At 34.8% G+C, this 25,810-nt stretch overlaps 1 protein-coding gene and 1 pseudogene across 2 annotated transcripts in view; one reads left to right on the top strand and one right to left on the bottom strand.

Moving 5' to 3' along the window:
• The window catches only part of FEM1C (fem-1 homolog C), a 29,296-nt gene extending 8,625 nt beyond the window's left edge, over positions 1-20,671 (top strand). For both annotated transcript variants that reach the window (XM_028505331.2, XM_028505330.2), the window contains exon 3: positions 15,970-20,671. In XM_028505331.2, the coding sequence (XP_028361132.1) occupies positions 15,970-17,279 (1,310 nt within the window). In that variant the 3' untranslated portion in view covers positions 17,280-20,671. The remainder of the gene's footprint in view (positions 1-15,969) is intronic.
• Positions 20,672-23,965: 3,294 nt separating this feature from the next.
• Positions 23,966-24,906, bottom strand: LOC114496310 (annotated as a pseudogene).
• Positions 24,907-25,810: the final 904 nt, after the last annotated feature.

The raw sequence follows: 25,810 nt of genomic DNA, 5'->3' as shown, positions 1-25,810 counted from the left end.
ATTAGATTTCATTGTCACAGCTGTCATATCACTATGCATTAAAAAAAATCAAAATCGGTGAATTTTTGTGTAGCCTTTTTAGTACTGAAGATGGAAGAAAATATGCAACATTTTCAGTGTATTATGCTTTATTATTTCAAGAAAGGTAAAAATGCAACTGAAATACAAAAAAAGATTTGTGCAGTTTATGGAGAAAGTGCTGTGACTGATCGAAAATGTGGAAAGTTGTTTGCAAAGTTTCATGCTGGAGATTTCTTGTGGGATGATGGATGTTCTCCACAGTCAGGTAGACCAGTTGAAGTTGATAGTGATCAAATAGAGACATTAATTGAGAACAATGTTATATATACCACATGGGAGATAGCCAACATACTCAAAATACAAAATCAATAAAGTTATTGGTGAAAAAGAAGAATGTGTCTCTTATTTTATGGAAAAAGCATACTGACTTTTTGGCCAATCCAGTACATTTCTGCTTAGCTCTTTGAAGCTAGAGACCTAGTGTTTCTATGCATGCATTAGAAAGAGTATCTGGCCCATAGTGGCTATTTGGGAAATGGGCTTGTTAAATGAATGTTATGGATTTAAGAGGAAAGATTATAAGATCTTTGCTAGCAAGGACTGTGTTTTATAGTCCTTCCAGTATGGGAATAAATACATGAAAAATTGACAGTAATTGTGAAAAATGAGCGTCACAGATAGAATTCTGTACAGGTTTAGAAAAGGGACAAATTCATTTAGGCTCATGTTAAATATAGCTAGTAGATAAGGTTTTGAGACAGCTAGTTTGAGCAGTTTATTTGCCTTTTTGTTATGGATATTTTCTAACTCTTATGTAAGAATAGAGAAGAATACATGGAACCACAATGTATTTATAAACTTGCATCACCAATTACCCACGTTTTCCAAAGTTTTAAAAAATATATTTCTCCTCTCCTTTTGTTTCCTGCAGTAGTTTAAAGCAAAGTTTGCCCCAGGCATTATATTCTTTCCCACACTGTTGGTATTTGAGGGTATAGATGTATCTCAGTCAAGAAAATGTAAAAGAAAGAAAGAAATTACATAATGTTACTGTTAACACAAAGGAATTTCAACTAAAAATCTACCCTATAAATGAACTGTTAGTATTAAGATAATGGACAAAGATGATTGTTATCATACAGGTAAGTTATTTCATTGTACTACAGGACTATCTGAGAGTGTTGGAAGATGTTTTCTTTTCCTTCCTGACTTCTCACCTGTTGGTTACTTCAACATATGTACTTGTAGAGAAGAGTAAAAGGGAGAGACTTACACTTTTATTTACCCTGTAACGTCTGTATTTATTTGGATTTAAAATGTTTAAACAACTGACAGGTTGAATTTATTAATATTTTGATCCCAGATTATCAAGTTGCTCCCGCAAGTTGTTCTGTGTTCATTGTTTTCCCTTTTGTTTCTTCCTGTACATGTTTCTGTAATCCCAGGGAATATGGCCTAATTGAAGAAGCTAAGCTGTAGATGACTTGTAAATTTATTTCAGTAGGAAAGTAGTGCATTCCTCTATCCCTGGAGATTGGATTTTGAAATGTGAATTGGATTGAAGTTGAATCAAAATGAATAAATCCTTAGTACTGCCACTATTTCAAGAGCTGTAGGCAGCACCAGGCACTTAAGGCAGATACGAAGTTTTACTTAATGACCTATGGGTAGATGTGGTTCTCTCACTGAGTTCATCTATATCATATTTTCCAAGAATGATTAATTAAATTTGTTTGATTAAGACAAAATTCAGGAAGCCCTTGGCATTCTTAAGATTTATGCTATTAAAACATCAGGAATGTATGTGATGGAAGATCAAGGTGGAAGTGGTGGGGAGAGTCCCAAGTAAAGGAGTCACAAGGATGCAAATTTGATTGAAACATCTTTTTCTCTCCTTTTGGGAAGAGCTATTGTTAAATAGAGTGAGGTAGAGAGGCCAGAAAGGAAATTTTAATGAAATCTGAATTGTAATGTTGATGTTTTCATCAACTTTATATTGTGCCATTTTCATCAAATTACACTAATATTAGTTGTTTTAGTCCTGATTCCTTAGTTCACATACTCTTAGCCTTGAAAATTCTAGTTAATATCAAGACCCATTTCAAAGGCAGTTTTTCATCCTCCTACTCAGAGATAACAATGCATCTTACCTCTACAGATGCATATATTTTTTAGCATTTAACTTTGTCATGAGCTCAAGGACTTGTATTGTTCAACTTCTGTATGTTCCTAACTCAGTGCCTTATGCAAAAAACTAATGAAGGGAAGGCACATAATAATCTTAAGTACAGTTAGCCTTTGATTCTATTTTGTTTCATTTTTCACCTCAAACTCCTGTCCTTGAGTATCTTAGAATATGCATGGGGGAGTGAGACAGTCTAAGCAGAGGAATCTTCTGCTGCTCCTTTGATATCCTAAAGTGTTTCTACTTCTCACTTCCTCCCTCAATACATACCAGTTATTTATTCCAGGAATGAACTATTGGAATCAGCATTGTTTTACAGTTGAACTGCTCACCCTTTCCTCATCTTTATAAATGGACCTCTTATGGACTCAGCTTAGTCCCAGATTCAAAGTTGAAGAGGAGTGATGCCAAGCACAGTAAGCTAAAGAGGTCCTATTGTAGCAGATTTGGGCATTTCCAGACAAATCTGTTATAATAAAAGGCCCTTTAATTGTTGCTGATATCAGTCAAAATTTACACTTTTACCAAAAACACAAGTACTTTGATTTTAAAGCAGCTTTCACATACCCATTCACCGATTTAAAGTGTACAAATCAGTGGTTTTAGTATGTTCACAGACTTGTGCAACCATCACCACAATCACCTTTTCATCCCCACCTATACCCCTGGCAAAAACAACTCCACATCCATTAATAATCACTCCCATTCCCCCCTCCTCCCTCATCCCCAAATAGACTAGTTTTAGACAACCAGTAATCTTTCTGTTTCTTATCAATTTGTCTGTTCTGGACATTTCATATAAATGGAATCATAATATAGGTCTTTTGTAACTTCTTTCATTTAGCATGTTTTCAAGGCTCATTCATTTTATAGCATGTCAATACTTTATTTTTGTTGAATAATCCACTGTACAGATACACGACTTTTATTCGTTTATTACTTGATGGACATTTAGGTTGTTTCTACTTTTTAGCTATTAGGAGTAAGGCTGCTATGAATGATTGTGTAGAAGTTCTGAGAATGTATGTTTTCTTTTGAGCACAGGTAGGGATGGAATTGCTAGATCAGTGGTAACTCTGTTTAACCTTTTGAGGAACTTCCAAACCGTTCAAAGCAGCTGACCATTTTATGTTTCTGTTAGCAATGTACCGACATTTGTTATTACCCTTCTTTTGTAGGTAGCCATCTTAGTGGGTGTGAAGTTGTATTTCATTGTGGTTTTGGTTTTTATTTCTCCAATGGCTAATGATGCTCATCCTTTCATAGTTCCTATTGGCCGTTTGTATATCTTCTTTGGGGATGTGTCTGCATAGCCTTTACACCTTTTTAAATTGTGTTATTTTTTTATCGCTGAGTTGTAAGAATAATGTATATATTCTGAATACAAGTCCTTTATCAGATATATGACTTGCAAATCTTTTTTTTTAATAATGAAAGTTTTTAAAAAGATTTTATTTATTTATTTTTAGAGAAGGGAAGGAAGGGAGAAAGAGAGAGAACCAATGTGTGGTTGCCTCTCACATGGCCCCCACTGGGGACCTGGCTTGCAACGGAGGCATGTGCCCTGACTGGGAATCGAACCTGTGATGCTTTGGTTCACAGCCCGCACTCAATCCACTGAGCTACGCCAGCCAGGGCTGCAAATCTTTTCTTACATTTTTTGAATTGTTTCTCATTCTTTTGATGATGGTGTTATTTACAGCAATTTCAATTACATTTTACAAACCAATTTTTAAAAATTGTACTGGGAATCACTTACTTAGATTCGACTTAAACAAGAAAGCTTTTAGGAATAGGCATCAGTAGTATTCGTTAAAAGACCTGAAGTGCTAATCTTAGTTGCTATAGTTTTAAAGAGGCCTGTAATTTTTTGATAGCAGGCACAAAAAAGATAGGAATTCGTGCTCAACTGTGATAGTTTCTGTGCATAGCAGTAGGGTCTAGATTTACTGATACCCGTTACTACGTAGACAGGAACTTTTCTATGGATCAGCTGTGCAATCTAGTTGTAAAACACCCTATTTCTGCTATGGCATATCAGTGTTTGAATTTAAAGAGGGATAGTGAAGTTTTGTTTCTGTATGGTATAAAATAGGGCTGTGGCCTAATTCTCCTTTTGAATTCATACTCATTATCACTTGATATAGCTGTTAGACATCTTAACTATATGGCAAATACCATGGTGTAGTATACCATGGTATACTGCAGTATATAATGTACACTGCAGTATATTAATGATGCTGATCTTTTCATAGGCAAAATTTCATGGCTAAACTTTTTAGCCAAAATTTTTGAGGGAAAAATAAGGATGTGCATTATACATGGGTAGTACTAATTTCATATCTATATAAATGTTTTAATTCTTTTATTTATAATTATGCATTAAAAGTATAACTCTAGAAAGCAGTAATGATACCTGTATGCAAAATAATACCCTGGAATATAATAATCGGTTTTGTTTCTAAGTATAAATAAATAAAAAATTGAATTAAACATTTAAAATGAAAGAGCATTATACATGGGAGTGTGCTATACACAGCAAAATACGGTATCTATATAGTAAGTCCTCACTAAACGTTTTGATAGTGACTTTAAGTGAAAGGATATATGATGAAACCAATTTTACTATAGGCTAATTGTTATATACAAGAGTTAAGTTCCTGTGACATCTCATCAACATTGTAACTAAACAACGCTGAATAAAATGACATTATTTGCGAATCTGCTTTATAGCAAACAAACAAAAAGATTCTTCCTCTATTTCCTTGCTTCTAAAATAGTAAAGGCCGGCAGCAAAGGCACCACTTGGAGCCACCCTTAGGTCAGCTGAGTCAGATATGCATTTTATTGTGATCCTTTGGTGATTTTGCACACAAAAATTTGAGAAGCACAAATTTATCTGACTTACACTGAAAAAACACAAACACAAAGCTTGAACTATGTGAGGATTTTCCACACAGTGGAATCTATTGAATTGATGTTAGAAATACTACGGTAATTTATAACAAACACTTTGTATTTGTTAAATATTTTACTGCCCTTATGAGGATAGTTTTGTTTCATTAAAAAGATGAATTAATTCTGTTTACTGTTTGGGAGTGGTTTAGAAGCTGACTTAATTCCAAATCTGGTGAGTCTATATAATCTCACCAAAACTGAGATATTTATAGATGCTTTGAAATTTTTTTATGATTTAAGTGGTTGATTGATAACATTCCATCAAACCCAAGCTATCTGGTTTGGAACCAGGAAACTGTTGGGGCTCAATATAGTTTTTACTCAAAATACTAGTCTGTTTCAGATTGCTTACTTTAAAAAAATCTTGACCCCATTGCTGTGCCCCTAAACTATCACAGCTGAGTGTGAATTCCTATCTCTTAAGTCCCTACCATCAAAATATTACAGGTCTCTTTACAGCAACTAAGATTAGCACTTCTGGTCTTTTAATGACTAGTACCTACCTGCTTCAGTGCCTGAGTACTTCCCATAATTTCTTTTCCTTAATAGCCATCTCAGAAGCATCCCAATGAATATGACTACTTTTTATTCCTCTAAACTTTTTTAGCACTATTTAAGTTAGATAGATGAAAACTAATGTATTTGGATCATACTATTTTAACTTCTGCAACAATACTTTAACTGAATTAATACTTAGGGTACTATTATCTTGAGTTTTAAGAATTGTCTATTTAACAGATACGTCTTTTGGGAAGTCATAAAAATATTCCATTATGAATTCATTTTCAGAAATTTTAATTTTTTCTGCAAATTAAATTTTTCTTAATTGCGCATTGAGAATTATATAATGCAATGCTTCCCGTTTTTCTTTAGCTAAAGGTAACTTCATTTAATTTTATTTCTTAACATCCTTAATTTTATCTGAGATGCCTGGTAGTATTTTTGAACTCTGTGTTCTATTTTCATTGTCTTGCTCACTCTGAGGACCAAAATAACATTAAGGGGTGGAGATACAAGTTTTTTTAAAGTTTTTTTTTTTTAATCCTCACCTGAGCATATGTTTTCATTGATTGTAGAGGGGAAGGAAGGGTGATAGAGAAAAACATCAGTGTGAGAGAAGCACCCTGACCGTGGATAGAACCCACAACCTAGGTATGTGTCCTGACCAGGGATGGAACTCGTAACCTTTTGGTGTATGGGACAGTGCTCCACCCAGCTGAGTCACCTGGCCAGGGCAGAGATACAAAATTTTTGAAAGTGTAATTATTATATTATGGAACTGTTTTCAAGAAACATATAAATCAGAAAAAGTGTTGAGTTGAATTTTCAAGTGTTGGTATATGTTATTATTTAACAAAAGTTTAAATCAATAAAGTTACCTAGCAAAAATTAAATATGATTTTATTGGTCTTCAGCATGTAACTAACTTAGCATAGACTAGTCACAAAATAGTAACTCAGTTTTTAAATTCAACCTCTTACATTTTTCACAAGAACTTGCATTTAATACTTACAGCATTGCTAAAGCTCTTGAATGAAACAAGTGATAAAGTAAAAATATATAGCCATATTTTGTTCTATTACATTTCACTTTATTGTACTTTGCAGATACTGATGTTTTTTACCAATTGAAAGTTTGTGGCAACCCTGCATCAAACAAGTCTGTTGGTGCCATTTTTCCAACAGCATTTGCTCACTTTGTGTCTCTGTGTCATTTTTTGATAATTCAGTGTTTCAAACTTTTCCATTATTTGTTATGGTGATCTGTGATCAGTGATTTTTGATATTACTGTTGTTGTTGTTTTGGAGTACCGTAAATCATGCCCATGTGGTGATGAATTTAATCTGTAAATGTTCTATGTGTTCTGACTATTCCACCACCTGGTTGTTCCATCATCTCTTTCCCTCTCCTCAAGCCTCCCAATTTATTTCCTGAGACACAATAATATTGAAATTAGGCCAGTTAATAACCCTCTAATGGCTGTAAGTGTTCACAGAAAGGAACAGTCACAAGTCCCTCACTTTAAATCAGAAGCTAGAAATGATCAAGCTTAGTGCAGAAGGCATGCTAGATTTCTAGCCAAAAGCTAGATCTCTTGTGTCACTTAGCACTCAGTGAGTGCAAAGGAAAAGTTCTTGAAAGAAATCAAAAGTTATACACCAGTGAACACAAATGATAAGAAAGCGAAACAGCCTTAATTACTGATATGGAGAAAGTTTCAGTGGTCTGGATAAAAGATCACACCAGCCACAATGCTCCCTTAAGCCACAGCTTAATTTAGAGCAAGGCCTTAACTCTCTTTAATTGAAGGGAGAGAGAGGTGAAGAAACTGAGGAAGAAAAGTCTGAAGTTACCTGAAGTTGGCTTATAGGTTTAAGGAAAGAATAAGGTGCAAAGTGAACCAGCCAAGTGCTGATGTAGAAGATGCAAGTTACCCAGAAGACCTAGTTAAGATGACTAAGGTCACTACACTAAACAACAGATTTTCAGTGCAGACAAAACAACCTTATACTGAAAGAAGATGCCATCTAGGACTTTTAAGAGCTAGAGAAAATTCAATGCCTGTTGCTTTTATTTTAAGAAATTGCTACAGCCACCCCAACCTTCAGCACCTACCACCCTTATTAATTAGCAGCCATCAACATCAAGGCTTTAAAGACCCCCTTTAAAGATTAAAGCAAAAAGATTAATCTTTAAAGCAAAAAGATTACAACTTGCTGACAGCTCAGATGATGGTTAGCATTATTTTTAGCAAGAATGTATTTTTAAGTTAAGGTATGTACATTGTTCTTATAGACATAATGCTATTGCATACTTAATAGACCACTTAATATAGTGTAAACATAATTTTTATATTCACTGGGAACCAAAAAAATCATGTAACTGCTTTATTGTGGTATTTGCTTTATTGCAGTGGTCTGGAACTGAACCTGCAATATCTTCAAGGTATACCTGTATATAGTAAATATAGAAGACAACTGTTTATCATTTTAAAAATTATTTACATATAGTAAGTCAGACAAATCCCAGAAACTGGAATATAAAGAGACATTTCATGAAAGAAAATAAAGTTTGTGAACAGACATGGAAAAATGTTCTGTATAACTAGGTATAAAGGTAATACAAATCAAAATTCAAAGATTGATTCCAGTCTTAGAATACTATAAAAGTGGAACTTCTGAAATACTTTGTAATTCCTTTGAAAATAAATTAAAAATGTGTTATTACACATTTGTGATTGTTTTAAGGTAGGCATTAACTTTTTTGTCATTTGTTTATAGAGTGTAATTTATGTATAATAAAATCCACCTTTTTTAGTGTACAGTTCTGTAACTTTTGACAGTTATATGCTGTAATTTAACTACTACTGCAATAAAGATAAAACAAAAGCTTCCCTCATACCCCTTTTCAGTCAGCCCATCTTCCAGCACCACCCCCTCGCCCTGCCCCAGCAATCACTGATCTGTTATGTATCCTTAAGGTTTTTTTTTAAAATAAATTACTTTATTATTGTTCAATTACAGTTGTCTGCATTTTCTCCCGACCACTTCCCCCCTCACCCTAGCCAAACCCACCTCCCTCCCTTGCTTCCACCCTCCTCCTTGGTTTTGTCCATGTGTCCTTTATAGTAGTTCCTGAAAACCCTTCTCCCCACTGTCCCCTCCCTCCCCCCTCTTGTTATTGTTAGATTGTTCTTAATTTCAATGTATCTGGTTATATTTTGTTTGCTTTTTTTCTTTTGTTGATTATGTTCCAGTTAAAGGTGAGATCATATGGTATTTGTCCCTCACCGCCTGGCTATTTTCACTTAGTATAATGACACCAGTCCAAATGAACCTTTGCACCCCAATGTTCTTATAGTTTTTTAAGCACTAATTCTAATAGTGAAACTCTGAAACTATGAATGTCCATTAACAGGGAAGTGTTTATGTAAATTATGACATGCCTGCTTACTTGAACCTTCACCATAAAGAGAATGATTTTCTTTCTTTTTTTTTTTTTTTTAAATATTTTATTTATTTATTTTTTAGAGACGGAAGGGAGGGAGATAGAGAGAGAGAGAAACATCAATGTACGGTTGCTGGGGGTTATGGCCTGCAACCCAGGAATGTACCCTGGCTGGGAATCGAACCTGGGACACTTTGGTTCCCAGCCGACGCTCAATCCACTGAGCTACTCCAGCCAGGGAAGAGAATGATTTTCATGTAGACCATGTGGTAACATAACATGACAAAATGACCAAGATGTAAGTGAAAAGCAGCCACAGTTGTACATTACCGATTACAACTTTATCAAAACATATTATGTAAAAGAGACTTGGAGACATGACACAAAAATTATAGTTGCTTTGAAATGAGACTTTTATTTAAAAGCCTCTGTTTTCTAAACTTTTAATTAGTGCTGTAGACTATAATTCAGAATATATATTTAGTGTTTCCAGGGCTTAAAAGTTGTGGTTGGATATACTTAGGTTGTTAGAGTATTAACAAGATTCCCTCAGTTAAGAAATCCCCTTCTTCCAAGATTTTGTTTTTTTAACTTATTTATCCAAAGAGGCTGTTTGAATCACTTTTTTGTGATATCAAGTTTAAAAATTTAAGAATCTACCTAAACTTTCACAGTGTGCTAATTGCTATCTGGGATAGAAAGGAAATACAGGATCTGTGTACTTTAAGAATATTAACAGTTTAGGTAAAAAAAAACTTTCTGAGGCAGTAACATTATACTATTGTAAGGTACTACGTAATATAATTGTAGATGCAATATGAAGACCTACTGCAATGAGTGATACATTTATTCACCAGGCATTCTCAAGATGGCAAATTGATATGGTATAACTAAGGAGGCCTCTTTGAGCAACTAAAATTCCTGGTGAGACTTGAAGGACGAGAAGTTAAAAAGGTAAAGAAGAAAGAGTGCATTACAGGAATATTTAGAGCAGAGACTTGGAGGTGGAAGTGAGCAGACTGTTCCTGGTGCTGGGAGAGATACTTAGGATAGAATGATGTGGAGTATCTGCCTATGTATGGCAGGTATTGGTAATGTCTTTTGGATTAGGGTAGGTGTTGGTAAACTATGGCTCAGGGGTTGTCATATCCTGCCCACTCCCTGCTTTTGGATTGCCTGAGCGCCAAGAAATGGTTTTTGTATTTTTAATGGTTTAAAAAAAAGTCAAATGAAGAATAATACTATTTCATGATGTTAAAATTACAGGAAAATCACATTTCATTGTCCATAAGCAAAGTTTTCTTAGAAAACAACCATGTGCATTAATTTAACATACAGTAGTTTCCCTCTCATCCACAGTTTTACTTTCCACAGTTTGTTATCCAAGGTCAGCGATGGTCCGAAAATATTAAATGGAAAATTCAAGAAGGGACAATTCATAAATTTTAAATTGCTCACTATTCTGAGTAGTGAGATGAAATCTTTCACTGTCCTTCCTGGAGTGTGAATCATTTCTTTGTCTAGTGTGTCCACCCTGTATATACTACTCATCTTTTGGTCACTTAATAGACCTTGATAAGCATATTGTTGCTGTATCTCAATGCTTGTGTTCAGGTGGCCCTTATTTTACTTAAATGGCTTGTAAGTGCAAGGGTAGTTTACACTTTATCATAGATATATATGTATAGGAAAAATCATATACATAGAGGGTTTTGTACCATCCTTGGTTTCATGCATCCACTGAGGTCTTGGAATGTATCCCTTGCATATAAGGGGGAACTGCTATTATTGCCTATGGATCCCTTTTACTATAAGTCAGTTGACCTTATGGCCTGCAAAACCTAAAACACTACTTTAGCCCTTTACAAAAAAAAGTTTGCCATCTCCTGGGCTAGATTCACAGTACAGTATTCATATTGGAGGTGATAAGAAATGAGGCTGGAGAGGTAGGGTAGGGAAATATTTGTCATTACAATCCATTTCCCATAATGTATTCCCACTAACCACAATTAAGCTTTACTTCATGTACCATGATGTCTAAACTATAGATTTCTTTCTCATTGCCCTCCCACCCCCACATAAATGGTGTTTGGAGAATCAGTGCAGTAGAATTCTGAAAGCCATCTTAACGATTTTCAGCTGTTTCCTTAGAGGAAGCATGAAAGCTTTTGAGTTGGAAAGTTGTGACTGGTAAGAGTTTTACTATGAGGTTGGGTTTGTATTAGGTATAACTTATTCATTGGATTTTAGTATGATTGGCATTTAAAATATGACCAGTGCTCAGAAATGACCAGTACCCTGAAATGGCAATTGAGAAACATGGGTTTGTTTTACTACTAATGTTTACTCTGTTTTCTACTTTTAGAGTAAGTTTATTTTCTCTACCTTGCATAGTTATTAATATAAGATTACAAAGGGGCAAAGGTTATATAAAACTTAGGAAAATAAAAAATGGTGTGCCAGCCTACTGATCCCTTTTTCTTCTTTGCTTTTACTTCTTCTGGTTTTAATTTGCTGCTTTTCCCCTATAACTTCTTGAGATGGAAACTTAGGTAATTTTTAAAGAGCCTTTCCTCTTTTCTAATGTACCTTTAAGTACAGTTTCAGCCATATTCTGTAAGATTTGTTACTTAATGTTTTCACTATTATCCAGTGAAAAATATTTTCTATTTTTCATTGGGATTTCTTCTTTGACCCATGGGTTATTTAGAAGCATATTTTAAAATTTCATATATATGGATATTTTTTCTAGTTTTTTGTTTGTTTTTGATATCTTAATTTGTGTTGTGAATTTGAAACATACTCTGATTTCAATCTCTTGACATTTGCGTGAGACTCACTTTATGGCATAGAATATATGATCAGTATTTGTGCACATTCCATGTATCCTTGGGAAAAAAATGGTATTTTACAGGTTTTGAATTTAGTGTTCATTTATATGTTAGTTAAATTGTTTGTTAATTGTGTTCAGGTCTTCTATAGCCTGTTGGTTTTGGTCTTTTATACTGAGTAAGAACAGTGTGTTCGGATGTCCTATGATTGTGGATTTGTCTGATTTTCCTCGTAGTTCTGTTGATTTTTGCTTTATATAATTCAAACCTGTGTTTTCAGATGAAAACAAATCTGGAATTTTATCTTTATGTTGTTTTGAATTCTATATCACTATAAAATGTTTTTCCTCTATCTCTAATCATATGCTTTACTTTAAAATCTACTTAATCTAATAATTTATTATAATATCAGACAGCTTTCTTATGGTTAGTTTTTGCATAGAGTACAAGTAAATATTTTTTTTTTTTATCTTTTCACTTCAGCCTTTTTTCCTCTTATATTTAGGGTGTGTTTCTTACAAGCAGCATGCAGTTGCGTTTTACGTGTTTGTCTTCTTAGTCTGACAGTTTCAGTCTTGTAATGGGAACATTTAGTTTACTTGCATTTAATATAATTACTGATAAATTTTGTTTTTAATCTCCTAACTACTTTTTGGGTTTTATTTGCCCTACCTGTTTTGTATTCTTTGCTTCTTTTTTTTGCCTTTGTTTTGATTATTTTTTGTTATTTCTTTCTCCATATTAGAAAATATATAGTAATTATTTGTATATTCTCTGTTAGTGGCTACCCTATATCAGGGGTGTCAAACTCATTTTCACCGGGAAGGCATCAGCCTTGTGGTTGCCTTCAAAGAGCTGAATGTGATTTTAGGACTGTATAAATGTAACTACTCCTTAACTAGGCGCAAGGAGCTCTACATCCTGCCCTTTGAAGGCAACCTCAGAGGCTAATGTGGCCCCCAGTGAAAATGAGTTTGACACCTCTTCCCTAGATAGTACTACTTTGACTTATCAAAGGCTAACATAAATTTCTAACATTACCTCTTTACAAGAAATGTAGAAATCTTAGAAAACGTGGGGCAAAAGTAGGTTTACAGTTGTTTAAGTGTAAAATAATGTGATAATACCTAATAGTACAAGAGTAAACTCTGTGTTTTGTGTACTCACAACTTAGTAAGTTAATATTTTCCCCACTCTGTAATTTATCTCCAAATACCTTTCTTATTTTTATACTATTGCTGTCAGGTATTTTGCTTCTATATGTATTTCAAGCCCTTTGAGACATTATTTTTAAAGTTATTAAAGTTAATAAAAACATTATTTTTAAAGACAATATTTATTTAGAATTCTCACAAATTACTCTTGGATGTTTATGCCCATATCTCCAGGCTTCTGTGTAGCTTATCTTCCTTTACCCTAAATGACACCCTATAGTATTTAATTTATGTCTGCTGGTAATAAATGTCTTATTTTTTTTTGCCTTTCTCACCTGAAATGGTCCTTTGTTTTACATTTATTCTTGATGTGGGTATAGAACTCTAACTTAGCAGTTATGTTCCTTTATTTTAAGACATTCTGTTGATTCCTGGCTTCTGTTTTTCCTGATGAAAACTTTCCTGTCTATCTAACTGTTGGTCTTTTGTAGGTCCTATCTACCTACCTATTATCTGATTTTAAGATTCTTCTCTTTTCTTTGTTTTCAGCAGTTTTGCTGTAGTGCGCCTCAAAGGTGATTTTTAAAAATTTATCTCTTTTGGTGTTTTTTTAAAATGTAATAAATTTATAGTTTAATCTTTGATCAGCTTCAGAAAATTCTCACACTTTATCTTTTTAGATATTGGCTTTGGGGCATGTTCTTCCACTAGAATTCTGATTTTACATTAGCCCTTCTGACAACATTCCGTCTTTTTCTCACAGACTCTTGCTTTGGCATCCCTTCATCTCTGTGCTTTTATTTTCTCGTTCCTGGTTCTCTGTTCAGCTGTATGTCATCTGCTTTTAAAGCCGCCCACTGAGTCTTTCAGTTCTAGAGTGGAGATTTTTTTCTTTTGTAGTTTCTGATTCTTTAATTATCAAAATTGTTTTTTAATTGCTTTGAACATGCTAAGCAAAGTTGTTATTTTAAAGTCAGTATCTGGTAAGGGTATTATCTGGACATTCTGTTGGGCTTTTCTATCAGGTCTTATTTCTCTTGGTTTTTGTGTTATGGTTTCTTGTTTTCTGTTATTTTTTATTATATACCAAACATCATATGTGAATAATGTAAAAAGTGATTTGTCCTGGCTGGCGTAGCTCAGTGGATTGAGTGCGGGCTGGGAATCAAAGTGTCCCAAGTTCAATTCCCAGCCAGGGTACATGCCACGGTTGCAGGCCATAACCCCCAGCAACCGCACATTGATGTTTCTCTCTCTCTCTCTCTCTCTGCCCCCTCCCTTCCCTCTCTAAAAATAAATAAATAAAGTCTTTAAAAAAAAAAAAAAGTGATTTGAGTCCTAGTAATGATGTCTTCTAAATAGTTTTTGTATTTGGTTCTGGCTCTTGTTATGTAAATAAGCAATCCTGGATTACTTTAATATTGAGAGGATTTTAAATTGGATTTTCATTCCTGTGATGGCTAATCTATTTGCAGTTCACCTTAACTTCTGGAGTTTAGACCTTTGGAGCTATAGCCCGAAGTGTAGGGGGATTTTAAAGTTCCCTTCCTAGTGGGCTCCAGACTCCAGTTTTCTTACATAGTCCCGTAAGGTTGTCAGAAGCTCTGCTCAGTTTTTCACCTGCCTCTCCCAGAATTGATAGAGGCCTTTGGGAGAACCTTCCCCAAATTGTGGGTTTTACTTCTCTAATTTTCTTTCTTTTCCCAGTTGTTGTCTTCTTGTTAGCTCTTACATGACACCAGACAGATTTTTAAAAATACATTTTTCAGCATAAATTGCATTGTTTATATAGTGAGCTACCCTTATCATCTAGGAAAAGTTTTATGTCTTGAAACTGTTTCTCAGACAGGTTCCCAGATGGCCAGCCAGTGGCCTTGCAGTCAGGTCTTTCTAAGGATAGTTGTTGCAGCCAGCTATGTTAACTCTTTTTCTGTACACATGCCTAAAATGACTCACTGTTAAAATTTTCTGTAAACAATGTATGAATATCAAAGGTCTGCGTGATAATTTTTGTTTTGGTACTTAGTGAAATATTTATAATTAAACTTAGATAGCTAAAATACTTGGGTGGTTATAATGTCTTAATGTGTTCCATACAGGTCTTCACTAATGTGCCAGTGCCTGTTGTCAGTTTAATCCATATGTGGGAAGAACAAGCCAGTGTTAGAACATTTAGTACATCTAAAAAGATTGTTTAAAAATTAAATTACAGTGGGAAATAATCTATTGTGAAATGACACTTCAGATGTCTCCTTTTGAAGTTCATATTGAACTACCCACATATTTTCAGATTTCACTGGACTTGTTTTTCTTCTGGGAGCTTTTTGAGGAAAGTACTTTGTTACCAACATTTTTTGACTAAAACAGTTGAAGTTCTCCTGGCAATCAAAAATAAGGAAAAAAATAGTTTCTGTCTACTATTAGAATTAAATTGGGTAATCTTAAATATTATAGATTAGGTTTCTCATTTCCAAATTTGGAAGCTCACTCAGAAAGTTAAGTGACTATCAGCAAAACTTGTGAATAGTTGATTAATTTAATCAGTTTTTAGTTTTAGAATATGCACTTGAAAACATTATTTTAAAATACCAAGAGGCCATGGATTAGTTTTGAATTTCATCTTTGGATATCTTTTCATGCCTAATTAGGTTATTTCACTTATTCAACAAATATAACAAGTATTTCTTTAATCCCTAGTATGTATCAGGCACTAGTTTTAGGAGCTGGGGATCATTTTTTTCTTTTCTATAACCAAATTAAAGAATGTCACATCAAGGGTGGTTTGGAGCTGCCTGTGTTTCTTTAGGTTCTAAAGTATATGCATGTGTTACACTGTATCAATATTTTATCTTTTTCCCCCCCTCCCCTTAAGGTAATACTGCACTGCATGATTGCGCAGAATCTGGAAGTTTGGACATCATGAAGATGCTTCTTATGTATTGTGCCAAGATGGAAAAGGATGGTTATGGAATGACTCCCCTTCTCTCAGCAAGTGTGACGGGTCACACAAATATTGTGGATTTTCTGACTCATCATGCACAGACCAGCAAGACAGAGCGGATCAATGCTTTAGAGCTTCTGGGAGCTACATTTGTAGATAAAAAAAGAGATCTACTTGGGGCTCTGAAATACTGGAAAAAGGCAATGAACATGAGATACAGTGATAGGACTAATATAATTAGTAAACCAGTACCTCAGACACTAATAATGGCTTATGATTATGCCAAGGAGGTAAACAGTTCAGAAGAGCTAGAAGGTCTTATTGCTGATCCTGATGAGATGAGAATGCAGGCACTATTAATTAGAGAACGTATTCTGGGTCCTTCTCATCCTGATACTTCTTACTATATTAGATATAGAGGCGCTGTCTATGCAGACTCTGGAAATTTCAAACGATGCATCAACCTATGGAAATATGCTTTGGATATGCAGCAGAACAATTTGGACCCTTTAAGCCCAATGACTGCTAGCAGCTTATTATCTTTTGCAGAACTGTTCTCTTTTATGCTACAGGATAGAGCTAAAGGCCTGCTGGGCACCACTGTTACCTTTGATGATCTTATGGGCATACTGTGCAAAAGTGTCCTTGAAATAGAGCGTGCTATCAAACAGACTCAGTGTCCAGCTGACCCTTTGCAGTTAAATAAGGCTCTTTCCATCATTTTGCACTTAATTTGCTTGTTAGAAAAAGTTCCTTGCACTCTAGAACAGGACCATTTCAAAAAACAGACTATTTACAGGTTTCTTAAGCTGCATCCAAGGGGAAAGAATAACTTCAGCCCTCTTCATCTGGCTGTGGACAAGAACACTACATGTGTAGGGCGGTACCCTGTTTGTAAATTTCCATCTCTGCAAGTTACTGCAATACTGATAGAATGTGGTGCTGATGTGAACGTCAGAGACTCCGATGACAACAGTCCCCTACATATTGCTGCTCTAAACAACCATCCAGACATCATGAATCTCCTTATCAAATCAGGTGCACATTTTGATGCCACAAACTTGCACAAACAAACTGCTAGTGACTTACTGGACGAGAAGGAAATAGCCAAAAATTTGATCCAGCCCATAAATCATACCACATTGCAGTGTCTTGCTGCTCGTGTCATAGTAAATCATAGAATATATTACAAAGGGCATATTCCAGAAAAGCTAGAGACCTTTGTGTCACTTCACAGATGATAATTTGACTGTATTTTAGCACTGTCAAAGCACGAATTGTTAACAGTTGTTTCATAAATGAGCACTGTTGTGATAACACCAGCATTCATTTAGCTTGATATTATTGTGCTCTCATTAGCTAAAGCATTATAAGCATCAAATTTACAGGATTGGTTTCCCAGTATTTAATATAAATATACCATATAATATATTGTTTGTGAATTATTGAGAAATGTAATGTCATATTCAAATTTTTAAAATTGTCTGCCAAAGGCTTATTCTGGTTTTCATTCTGGTTTTGCTTGCTGTTGGGTGTTCAGGATCGAGTTAACCATTCTTCAGTGGTGTCTATAGTTTCCTGGTTTGTGAATTTTATATAATTGAAGGTCTTTTTTTTTTTTTTGCTTCTTCCTTCTCTTCTCCAAGCTTCTCTCATTTCCACTTCATTTTTTTCCTAACCATTTCTTATCATCCTCTACCCGCACCCCCTATGGACCCATGGTAGGCCGTACAAACTTGATGGACTTGTTACCATTTGCAGTTACCATAAGTGCTTTATCTTCTCTACGCACTGGCTTAAACTTGACTGTTGTATGATAGCATATTTTCTATGCAGCAGTTGGTCAACTTCAACTCAAAATACTGTTGAGTTTGTTACAAAGTTCATTTTATGACAGTACTCTTGTAGCATGACAGTTTTTAGAGCTATTGGTTAGCTACCTGAGCTCCAGCTTCCCCCGTATAACCCGACATCTGAGATTTCTTTCTCTAATCCACTGAAATTATTGTGTGCTAAATTTGGGAAACAAATCTATTCTAACTCATTAACCCAGTTGAAATTTAGGTCTGTCATCTTAATATATCATGCAATAAAAGGAAGAATCTTTTTAAAGTGACCCACCTTTCATGCTATGCCAGCATTGTCTTGCTTGTGCTGATGATGTGATTAGGTATAGAGAATCTGCTTAAATTTAACCTAAAGTTTATCACGAAGCTTAATGAGTCACATTGAAATATTCAGTAATTGAACTGCAAATCACCTTTAGTTACAAAAAGAGCTAAAGCATGTCAGTGGCATGATGCTTGCCAAGCCAGATCTAGGCATCTAGGATAATTAAGGTATTTAAGTATGCAATTTACTGCCATAGTAACAACGGTCAGTAAGTGTTCTTTCTTTTTTCAACTTTTAGTATACCTTTAAAGATAACTTGCATGAATTACTTTGGTCTCAATTATTTGTCACTGTAGTTAAACACAAAAGGTTGCAGTGCTTCCTTTTCCCTTACTGAAAGTTAGCTTTTCTTTTTCTTTCTTCTTCTTTTTTTTTTTTTTTTTTTTTTTTTGGTGTTTTTAAACAGCTTTGCCAATGCCACAGAAAGGGCTCTTTTAACTTAAGATAAGTGGAGAGTACTAAAAAAGATTCAGGTAATTATCATTCAGCACTTTATTATTCAGAATAAAATTTATGATGGCATATTTGCCCTGCAAATGTCTTAATAAAATTATTATGAATAAAAAAAAACTTCTTATTGTTTTGAGAAAAACTCATTTTTACCTGTGAGCTTAATGAGCTGTATTACTTGGATTTTTGTGTTGACATTTTATTCTGAGAGTTGATGAAATGGTATTTAGGGAGTCATCATTGCAAACAGCCACATTAGGTTTATTTCACCTTTATTCAATAAAAGATTGTAATGAAGAGTAGTAAATAAGCAAAACACCATTTGACTTTCTGGTTAAATAATTGAAGTTTAATTTTTAAGAAGATATCCTTATTTTACTAGGTTGTAAATTTAATTTCACCGTTGACAAATGTGAATTGAATTTAAATGATCACTCTCCAGCCTTTTGATGAAGGAATTTTAATCTTACCATGGGCAAATTTGATGAAATATGAACTGCTACATATATTAAGAATAACTTGTGATTTGGACAAATAGCTAGAAGTATCAGACATCAGTATTTTGAAATCATTGACATTGACCTTGTGGTATAAGAATTGTATATGAGCTACTTTTTAAAAAAGAAAACCTTTGCAAGTAGAGTAAATCTACATATGTTGATCTCAATAAATTTTGGGTAAAAGATGAGCAATTAGATATTTAAATGATTTAATATTTCCTCCTCCTCTTTGGGGAGGGAGTAGGAGGACTTACATGCTCTTATACTAAGGCACACCTCACACTGTTTTACAGGTGAACTTGAATTGTGCAACTCTAGTATAAAATAAGGATTTCTTTACTTAGCATTTTCCTACTGCTCAGTTATAGATAACTTAAAATTGTTCCTCAGTCTTGATAACTGAAATGCCTTATTTCATTTAGGATACAATTCTCTTGTTTGCCATCTCTGCAAATGCTATTAGGAGTGCTTGAAAAATTAGTTTACTAGCTTAACATTGTCCGTTATTTTATTTTAAAGGAGGTTGGTTAATAAATGTGACCTCGGACAGACACTGTTTAGGCCTTTGTCAGAAAGTATTATCAAAGTTGTTGGGAGAAAGAATAAAATAAAATTTTTGTTATTTTTTAAACCTAAGATGAGTGAGTTAATACTTAATGAGTTCATTGTACTCATTTGAGTCAGTCTAAACTTTACACTGCAGCATGGTGATGTTGGCTGAAGTTAAGCTCTAAATTCTGATTACATTTCAGTTAAAATGCCCTGTTAAGGCCTGCTGCATTTTAGATGTTCCACTAGTGATCATTTCTGTAAAAGAGATGGTCACTTTACTCAGAGTCAGTACCACTCTATAAAGACAAGTGGATTATAGATTTTAAAGATTGCATTTTCTTACCCATAGATATGACAGGCACATAAGCCCAAGTCAGCAAGAGATAATTTGGTGCCCAGTATGATTTTGAAGTAAGTGCTCACTTGTAAAGTGGCTACCTAATGTATAATATTTTAGAGACCACCCCCCACCCCCCCCCCCCCCCGGCCACATCTACAGTGACTTGGAAAAAGTGTCAAGTTATATTTGAAGAAGTAGCTCTTTAAAATCATATTACCCAGCAGAAACCTTAGGTTGAATTTTACAAGTATAATAATCCTTGTAAATTAATTTTATCAGAATTTTAGGGGCTGAATGAGATAATATTCTTGTGCAGTGTAACAGCTTTATTGCTTGGAACTTGAACCGTTTTAGAGTTAGATACTAAGGAAACTAAAATTAATTGCTCATCTTTTTTTTTTTGCCCTTATAACTAGTTTCTCTCCCTTTTGTCAGTTCCCATTGTGTATTTTTCAAAAGAAGTACTGTATTCAGGTGCCAGCCAATAAGTTGTCACACAATGGAAAATGATATGCCACAACATTCATTGTAAGGTTTAATAAAATTACATTTGCACCAAATACAAGTGTATTATTAACTCTTAATATTTGATTGATGTTACCTTAATGCTTTTGATAGTGGACTGTGCTTCAAAAACACCTAATTTATGGTCAGTTAGAACTTTAGATAGCATATATTATTATTAATATTCTATGTAAAAAGATGATTTAGGCACAGTTTATTCTAAATTTTTTTCCAGTAAAGCTCACAGAAGCTAAAGATGGGAAGACTTTTGTTGTCAAGAGCATGGGAAAGGAATTGCTTTTAACTTGTGTTCATGTTTGTTTTTTTTAACTGGTTTGGTATTAAGTATCAGAAGTGTGTTGTAAATATATTGCTATCAAGGTAAGTTTTATAAATTTTTATCACTTTTAAATCATAATTGGGCTGGCCAAAAAGTTCGTTTGGTTCATTTGTTTTTTTTCCCTACAATGGCCCTAGTAGTGCTTAGCTGTCTTTAACTTCATTCAAAACAATTGTAAGATTGTATAGTGACAGTTGTCATTATCAGTGTGCATTTAAAAAAATCAAAATTGGTGAATTTTTGTGTAGCCATTTTAATATTGAAGAGGAAAGGAAATATGCAACATTTTCAGCATATTCTGCTTTGTTATTTCAAGAAAGGTAAAAACACAACTGAAACCCCAAAAATGATTTGTGTAGTGTATGTAGAAGGTGTGGTGAGTAATTGAACACATCAAAAGTGCAAAGTTTCATGCTGGAGATTTCTTGCTGGAAGATGCCCCACAGTTGGGTAGACCAATTGAGGTTGATAGCAATCAAAGCAAGGTAGTCGTTGAGAACAGTCAATGTTATACCATATGAGAGATAGCCAACATATTCAAAATATCCAAATCAATAAAGTTCTTGGTGAAAATGAAAACTTGTCTTTTATTTTATGGAAAAAAACATATGGACTTTTTAGCCAACCCAATAAAATCTAACTACTTATCTTTTTTTTTTTATCTCAAGTTGCTTAATACAGAAAGCTTTAATAGGTCCAGAAAATGCACTGGTGTCATTTCCAAACTCCAAGCCTAGATTGAAATATCCAATTGAGGAGACTTTTCCCTTTTGAATCATTAACCTGCTATATCCATAAGTACAGGCTTTGTCATCCTTTGACACCAACTTTTTAAAGCTTAGTCTTATTTATTGCCCTTGGTTCTGTAATTGCCCCTGAATGCCACCACCAGTATTTAAAAGGAAATTTAAATTTAAAAGGATAGGACTTTCAAGGATTTGAACAAGGAAAAGTCATACTACTCTTCAAGATACTCTACTCAAGATACTCCATTTTTTAAAGATTTTAAAATCTTTCTCCCTCCCCCTGCCATGTATGTACTGTCAGCAGGTTCATTGTTGCGTAATTTTGGGGTTTTGCAGTTGTGAAATAATTGGTTCCTGAATGTCACATTACCTTACATTTTGCATAAAGATTCTTTTAAATAAGGTTTTCTCTAGTGAAATTGACTCAGCTTTATATAATTATCTTAATTATATAATTTTCTAATATTTGATATCAAAAGTGAAACTACTATTCTCTGCCTTAAAAATTGAAACCTTAACCCTGGCTGGCGTAGCTCAGTGGATTGAGCGCGGACTGGGAACCAAAGTGTCCCAGGTTCGATTCCCAGCCAGGGCACATGCCTGGGTTGCAGGCCATAACCCCCAGCAACTGCACATTCATGTTTCTCTCTCTCTGTATCTATCTCCCTCCCTTCCCCTCTAAAAATAAACAAATAAAATCTTTAAAAAAAAGAAGAATGATATTTTTAAAAAATTGAAACCTTAAAACTATAAAAAATACATTTAAGGTATGTTCACATTAAAGAAGGATTTGATGAGTAGTAATGCACAGGTGCTTGTTAACCACTGTGAACTTTGGTGTAAGTCAAGGAATGGAGTGGTTTAAAGTATTGTCAAAAATAAAAATGGAAAAAAAGATTTAGTCTATTGTAGAAAAATTATTTCCAAAATTTTTTAATGAAGTCTCTTGTAAAGTGAGCTATACTTAATTTATTTTTAATATATATTTGAGCCTTATTTTTTTCCTTTTCTGAAAGAATAACTTCGGCAGGTGTATTCCCTTGTTTACATAATAGGTAACCAGTACTAATTGATCATAGGATTAATGTTTATTTTTTAAAATTTTTTCATTCTTATAATTGTCTTTGTAGATTATAAAACTAAAGAGGATACATGTGGTGATACTTAGTTTAGTAGGCACCTTGATTCTTTTGTTTTTAACAAAATAATGTACTGATCACAAGGGCTTAACGAAACAAACAAAAAAATGACACCACAGCTTGATATTACAAAGTCTCACAAAGAAGACAGACCAAGACAAGAGGACAGACCATCCGAGGAAAAAATAAGGACAACGCGGGGAAACGGGCTGGACAGCCAGGTTGGGACTCTTGGAGGGAGACCTGTTGTAAGGTTTCTTGCAGATTCTTAAAGGTTGTGGGTGTTTCCAGAATTCAGCAGTATGTGTGTTCAAAGGGCTATTGGTGTTGGGTTCACCCAGCAGGCCCTGCACGGAGAGCAGGGTGGTCCTGATGTCACAGGGCTGACCACTTGTCCTCCAGGATGTCCAGGCAGAAGGGGCTGGTGTCCATGTGTTGGTGGTGATGGCAGGGCATAAGCTTCCCTGTGGGTGTGCTGTGACAGTATGCATTGGGGAACTCCGTGGAGAGAGACCTCCGGTCTTCACAGACTGTTCTGGATGGTCCTTCCCAGCCCCTCCACCATTGAAGAGGTGGTTTGAGTAAGGGAAGGCCGAAGTTCTCTTGCTGGAGGATTATCCTAAGTGTCACTTCCTGCTGGAGCCTCTTGCCCAGGACCACCCCTACCCTGTCTCTGCATGCCCTCTGCTGGCCCTGGTACCTTTACAGGTGGCTGCTGGGTCTCAGTTCCGGAAGACTATGCCCACCTTAGTTCTTTAATAGAAGTAATGCCAGTTGAGTACTCAGTCAATAATACTGAACCCTGCAGTACCAGGCACTGTGCCAAATGATGATTACTGTATCCATTCACTGTAGAAGACTTTGAAAAATAAGCAAAAAGAAAACCAGTCTAATCTCCCAGGTATACACCATTAATGCTTGGTATATTTTGTTTTGTGTGTTTGTTTTAAATCTTAAATTCTTCAGGACAAATTGTTAAAGTAGTGTGTGGTAGCTAAGTTTGGGGAAATTCTGAAAATAGAATTAGGTTAAGGATGAATTTAAATGAATGTGACCTGCTTATAATGGAGTGTTATGGGAAAAATTAGAGATACTACCCATGTCCTTTCAGGGTAATCTTAGACCAAAAAAAAAGTCAAGTAGCAACCTAAGTCCACATTTTTGGCCAGTGGGCAACAATTCCTTTTTATTTATTTCTGGAGTAGCTGATGTTAGGATACCTTCTATTCATCTAAATGTAACTTTATAAAGAAATGGTGGAATCTTTAGTTACAAGGAGTTTATACATTTAAACCTTTTTGATTTTTCTATCATCCTAAAAATAAACTGGTATTTGTAGTATTCTCTTTCTATATCACTGGCTGACTTTGAACAAGTCTTGATATGTTTGAATTAGGAAAATTTTTTTATTTTACAGATGAATTATACAAATTAGTAGAGTTGTAGAATATTTTTACTTCTTTGAATACTTCAAGACATTTCTGTTGAGGAAGCATTGTTGCTTCAAGTTTAAGAATTTTCACTGACACAAAAATCAGCAGTTTCAGAACACTTTCCGCATAAGCTTACCCAGCTTCTGAATCTTGGTTTTTACAGAAAAGTCAACATATTTTTCTCCAAAATGGACAATCATTCCACCCATGATTGGTGGGTCAATCTTAACTTCTACTCTCAACATTTGGTTTTTATTTAGGAAGCTGTTCAGGACCATTCTTAATTCAGAAGGTGGCTTCACTTAAAGAAGATGCACTGCTCACTGCACGGTACTCCTCCACGGTGGACACTCATCATGGTAGAAAAGGCAGGCATGACTCCAGGGGGATTGTTCGAGCAACCGTTTTCAGCAAGCGAAGTTGGATGTGAAGGGAGAAAACCTCTCGTGCGGTCATGTCATTCAGGTTTTTCACTTGAACGGAATGCTTTATGTAGGGTTTTGAAATAGGGGCAACCATTTTTTATTCCTTCCAGATTTTTTACTCTCAACAATTCCTTTTCTACTTGTTCCAGTTTATTCTGTTTAGAGGCAGCAGAATAAAGAACTGGAGTAGCGACCTCCCATACCATATACCTGAACAAATGGCCACACAAGTGTGGCAGATGGCCTGGCCACAGGTGTGCTGAAGCATCACAACAGTGGGGAGAGCATGAACATTGCTGAGAAGGCTGTCTTCTCTTGGGCGCCTGTAGGTCAAACCCAAGCTGAGAGAGAGGTGCTAGGGCCTATTTCAAGGCTTTTTAAAAACTTGGAGTAATTTCATATTAACAGAAAAGTCACAAAAGTAGTTCCAGAGTTTGTGTATACCCTTTAGCTTCCCCTAATGTTAGCATCATACATGTTACCTGCTTATCAAATTTAGTTTACAAAAACTAAGAAGTTAACATTGGTGCAAAACATAGTTAATCAAACTATATACTTTATTTGGGTTTCACAGTTTTTCTACTAATCTATTAATGACCTTTCTCTATTCCTGGGCCCAATTTAGCACTATAATATCATTTGGCTATTTTATCTCCTCAGTCTGTAACAGTTTCTTAATCTTCCCTTGTTTTCCTAGAGGTTGATGTTTTGGAAGAGTGCTGGTCAGACAGTTTGTAAAGTGTTCCTCAATTCTAATCTATCTGATAGACTCTCATGATTTTACTGGGATGATCATTTTCTGGGGAAGAATGCCACAGAGTGGAAGTGCTTTTCTATTACATCACATAAGCAGAACATGATACCAGTGTGACTTGTCACTGGTGATATCAACCTTACCAGGTTCTCTCTCTATTGGAGAGCTACATTTTTTTTCAATTCCACATGTATTCTTTGAAAGTCAGCCATTAAGTCCAATGCCTGCTCATGGAGGAGGGGAATTAAGTTGTATTGCCCAGAGAGAATATTCACATATATTATTTGGAATTCTAATGTATGGGAGATTTGTTAACTTATCATTCAATTAATTTTCATATAGGCTCAAGGATATGTACTTTATTTTTGTGTGTTATAATAAAATACTATGATTATTTTGAAGCTCAAATTATTCTCA

The sequence above is a fragment of the Phyllostomus discolor genome, chromosome 3 (assembly GCF_004126475.2).
Source record: "Phyllostomus discolor isolate MPI-MPIP mPhyDis1 chromosome 3, mPhyDis1.pri.v3, whole genome shotgun sequence".
Lineage (NCBI taxonomy): Eukaryota > Metazoa > Chordata > Mammalia > Chiroptera > Phyllostomidae > Phyllostomus > Phyllostomus discolor.
Note: the sequence above shows the minus strand (reverse complement) of the source record. Positions and strands in the feature narration are given on the sequence as shown.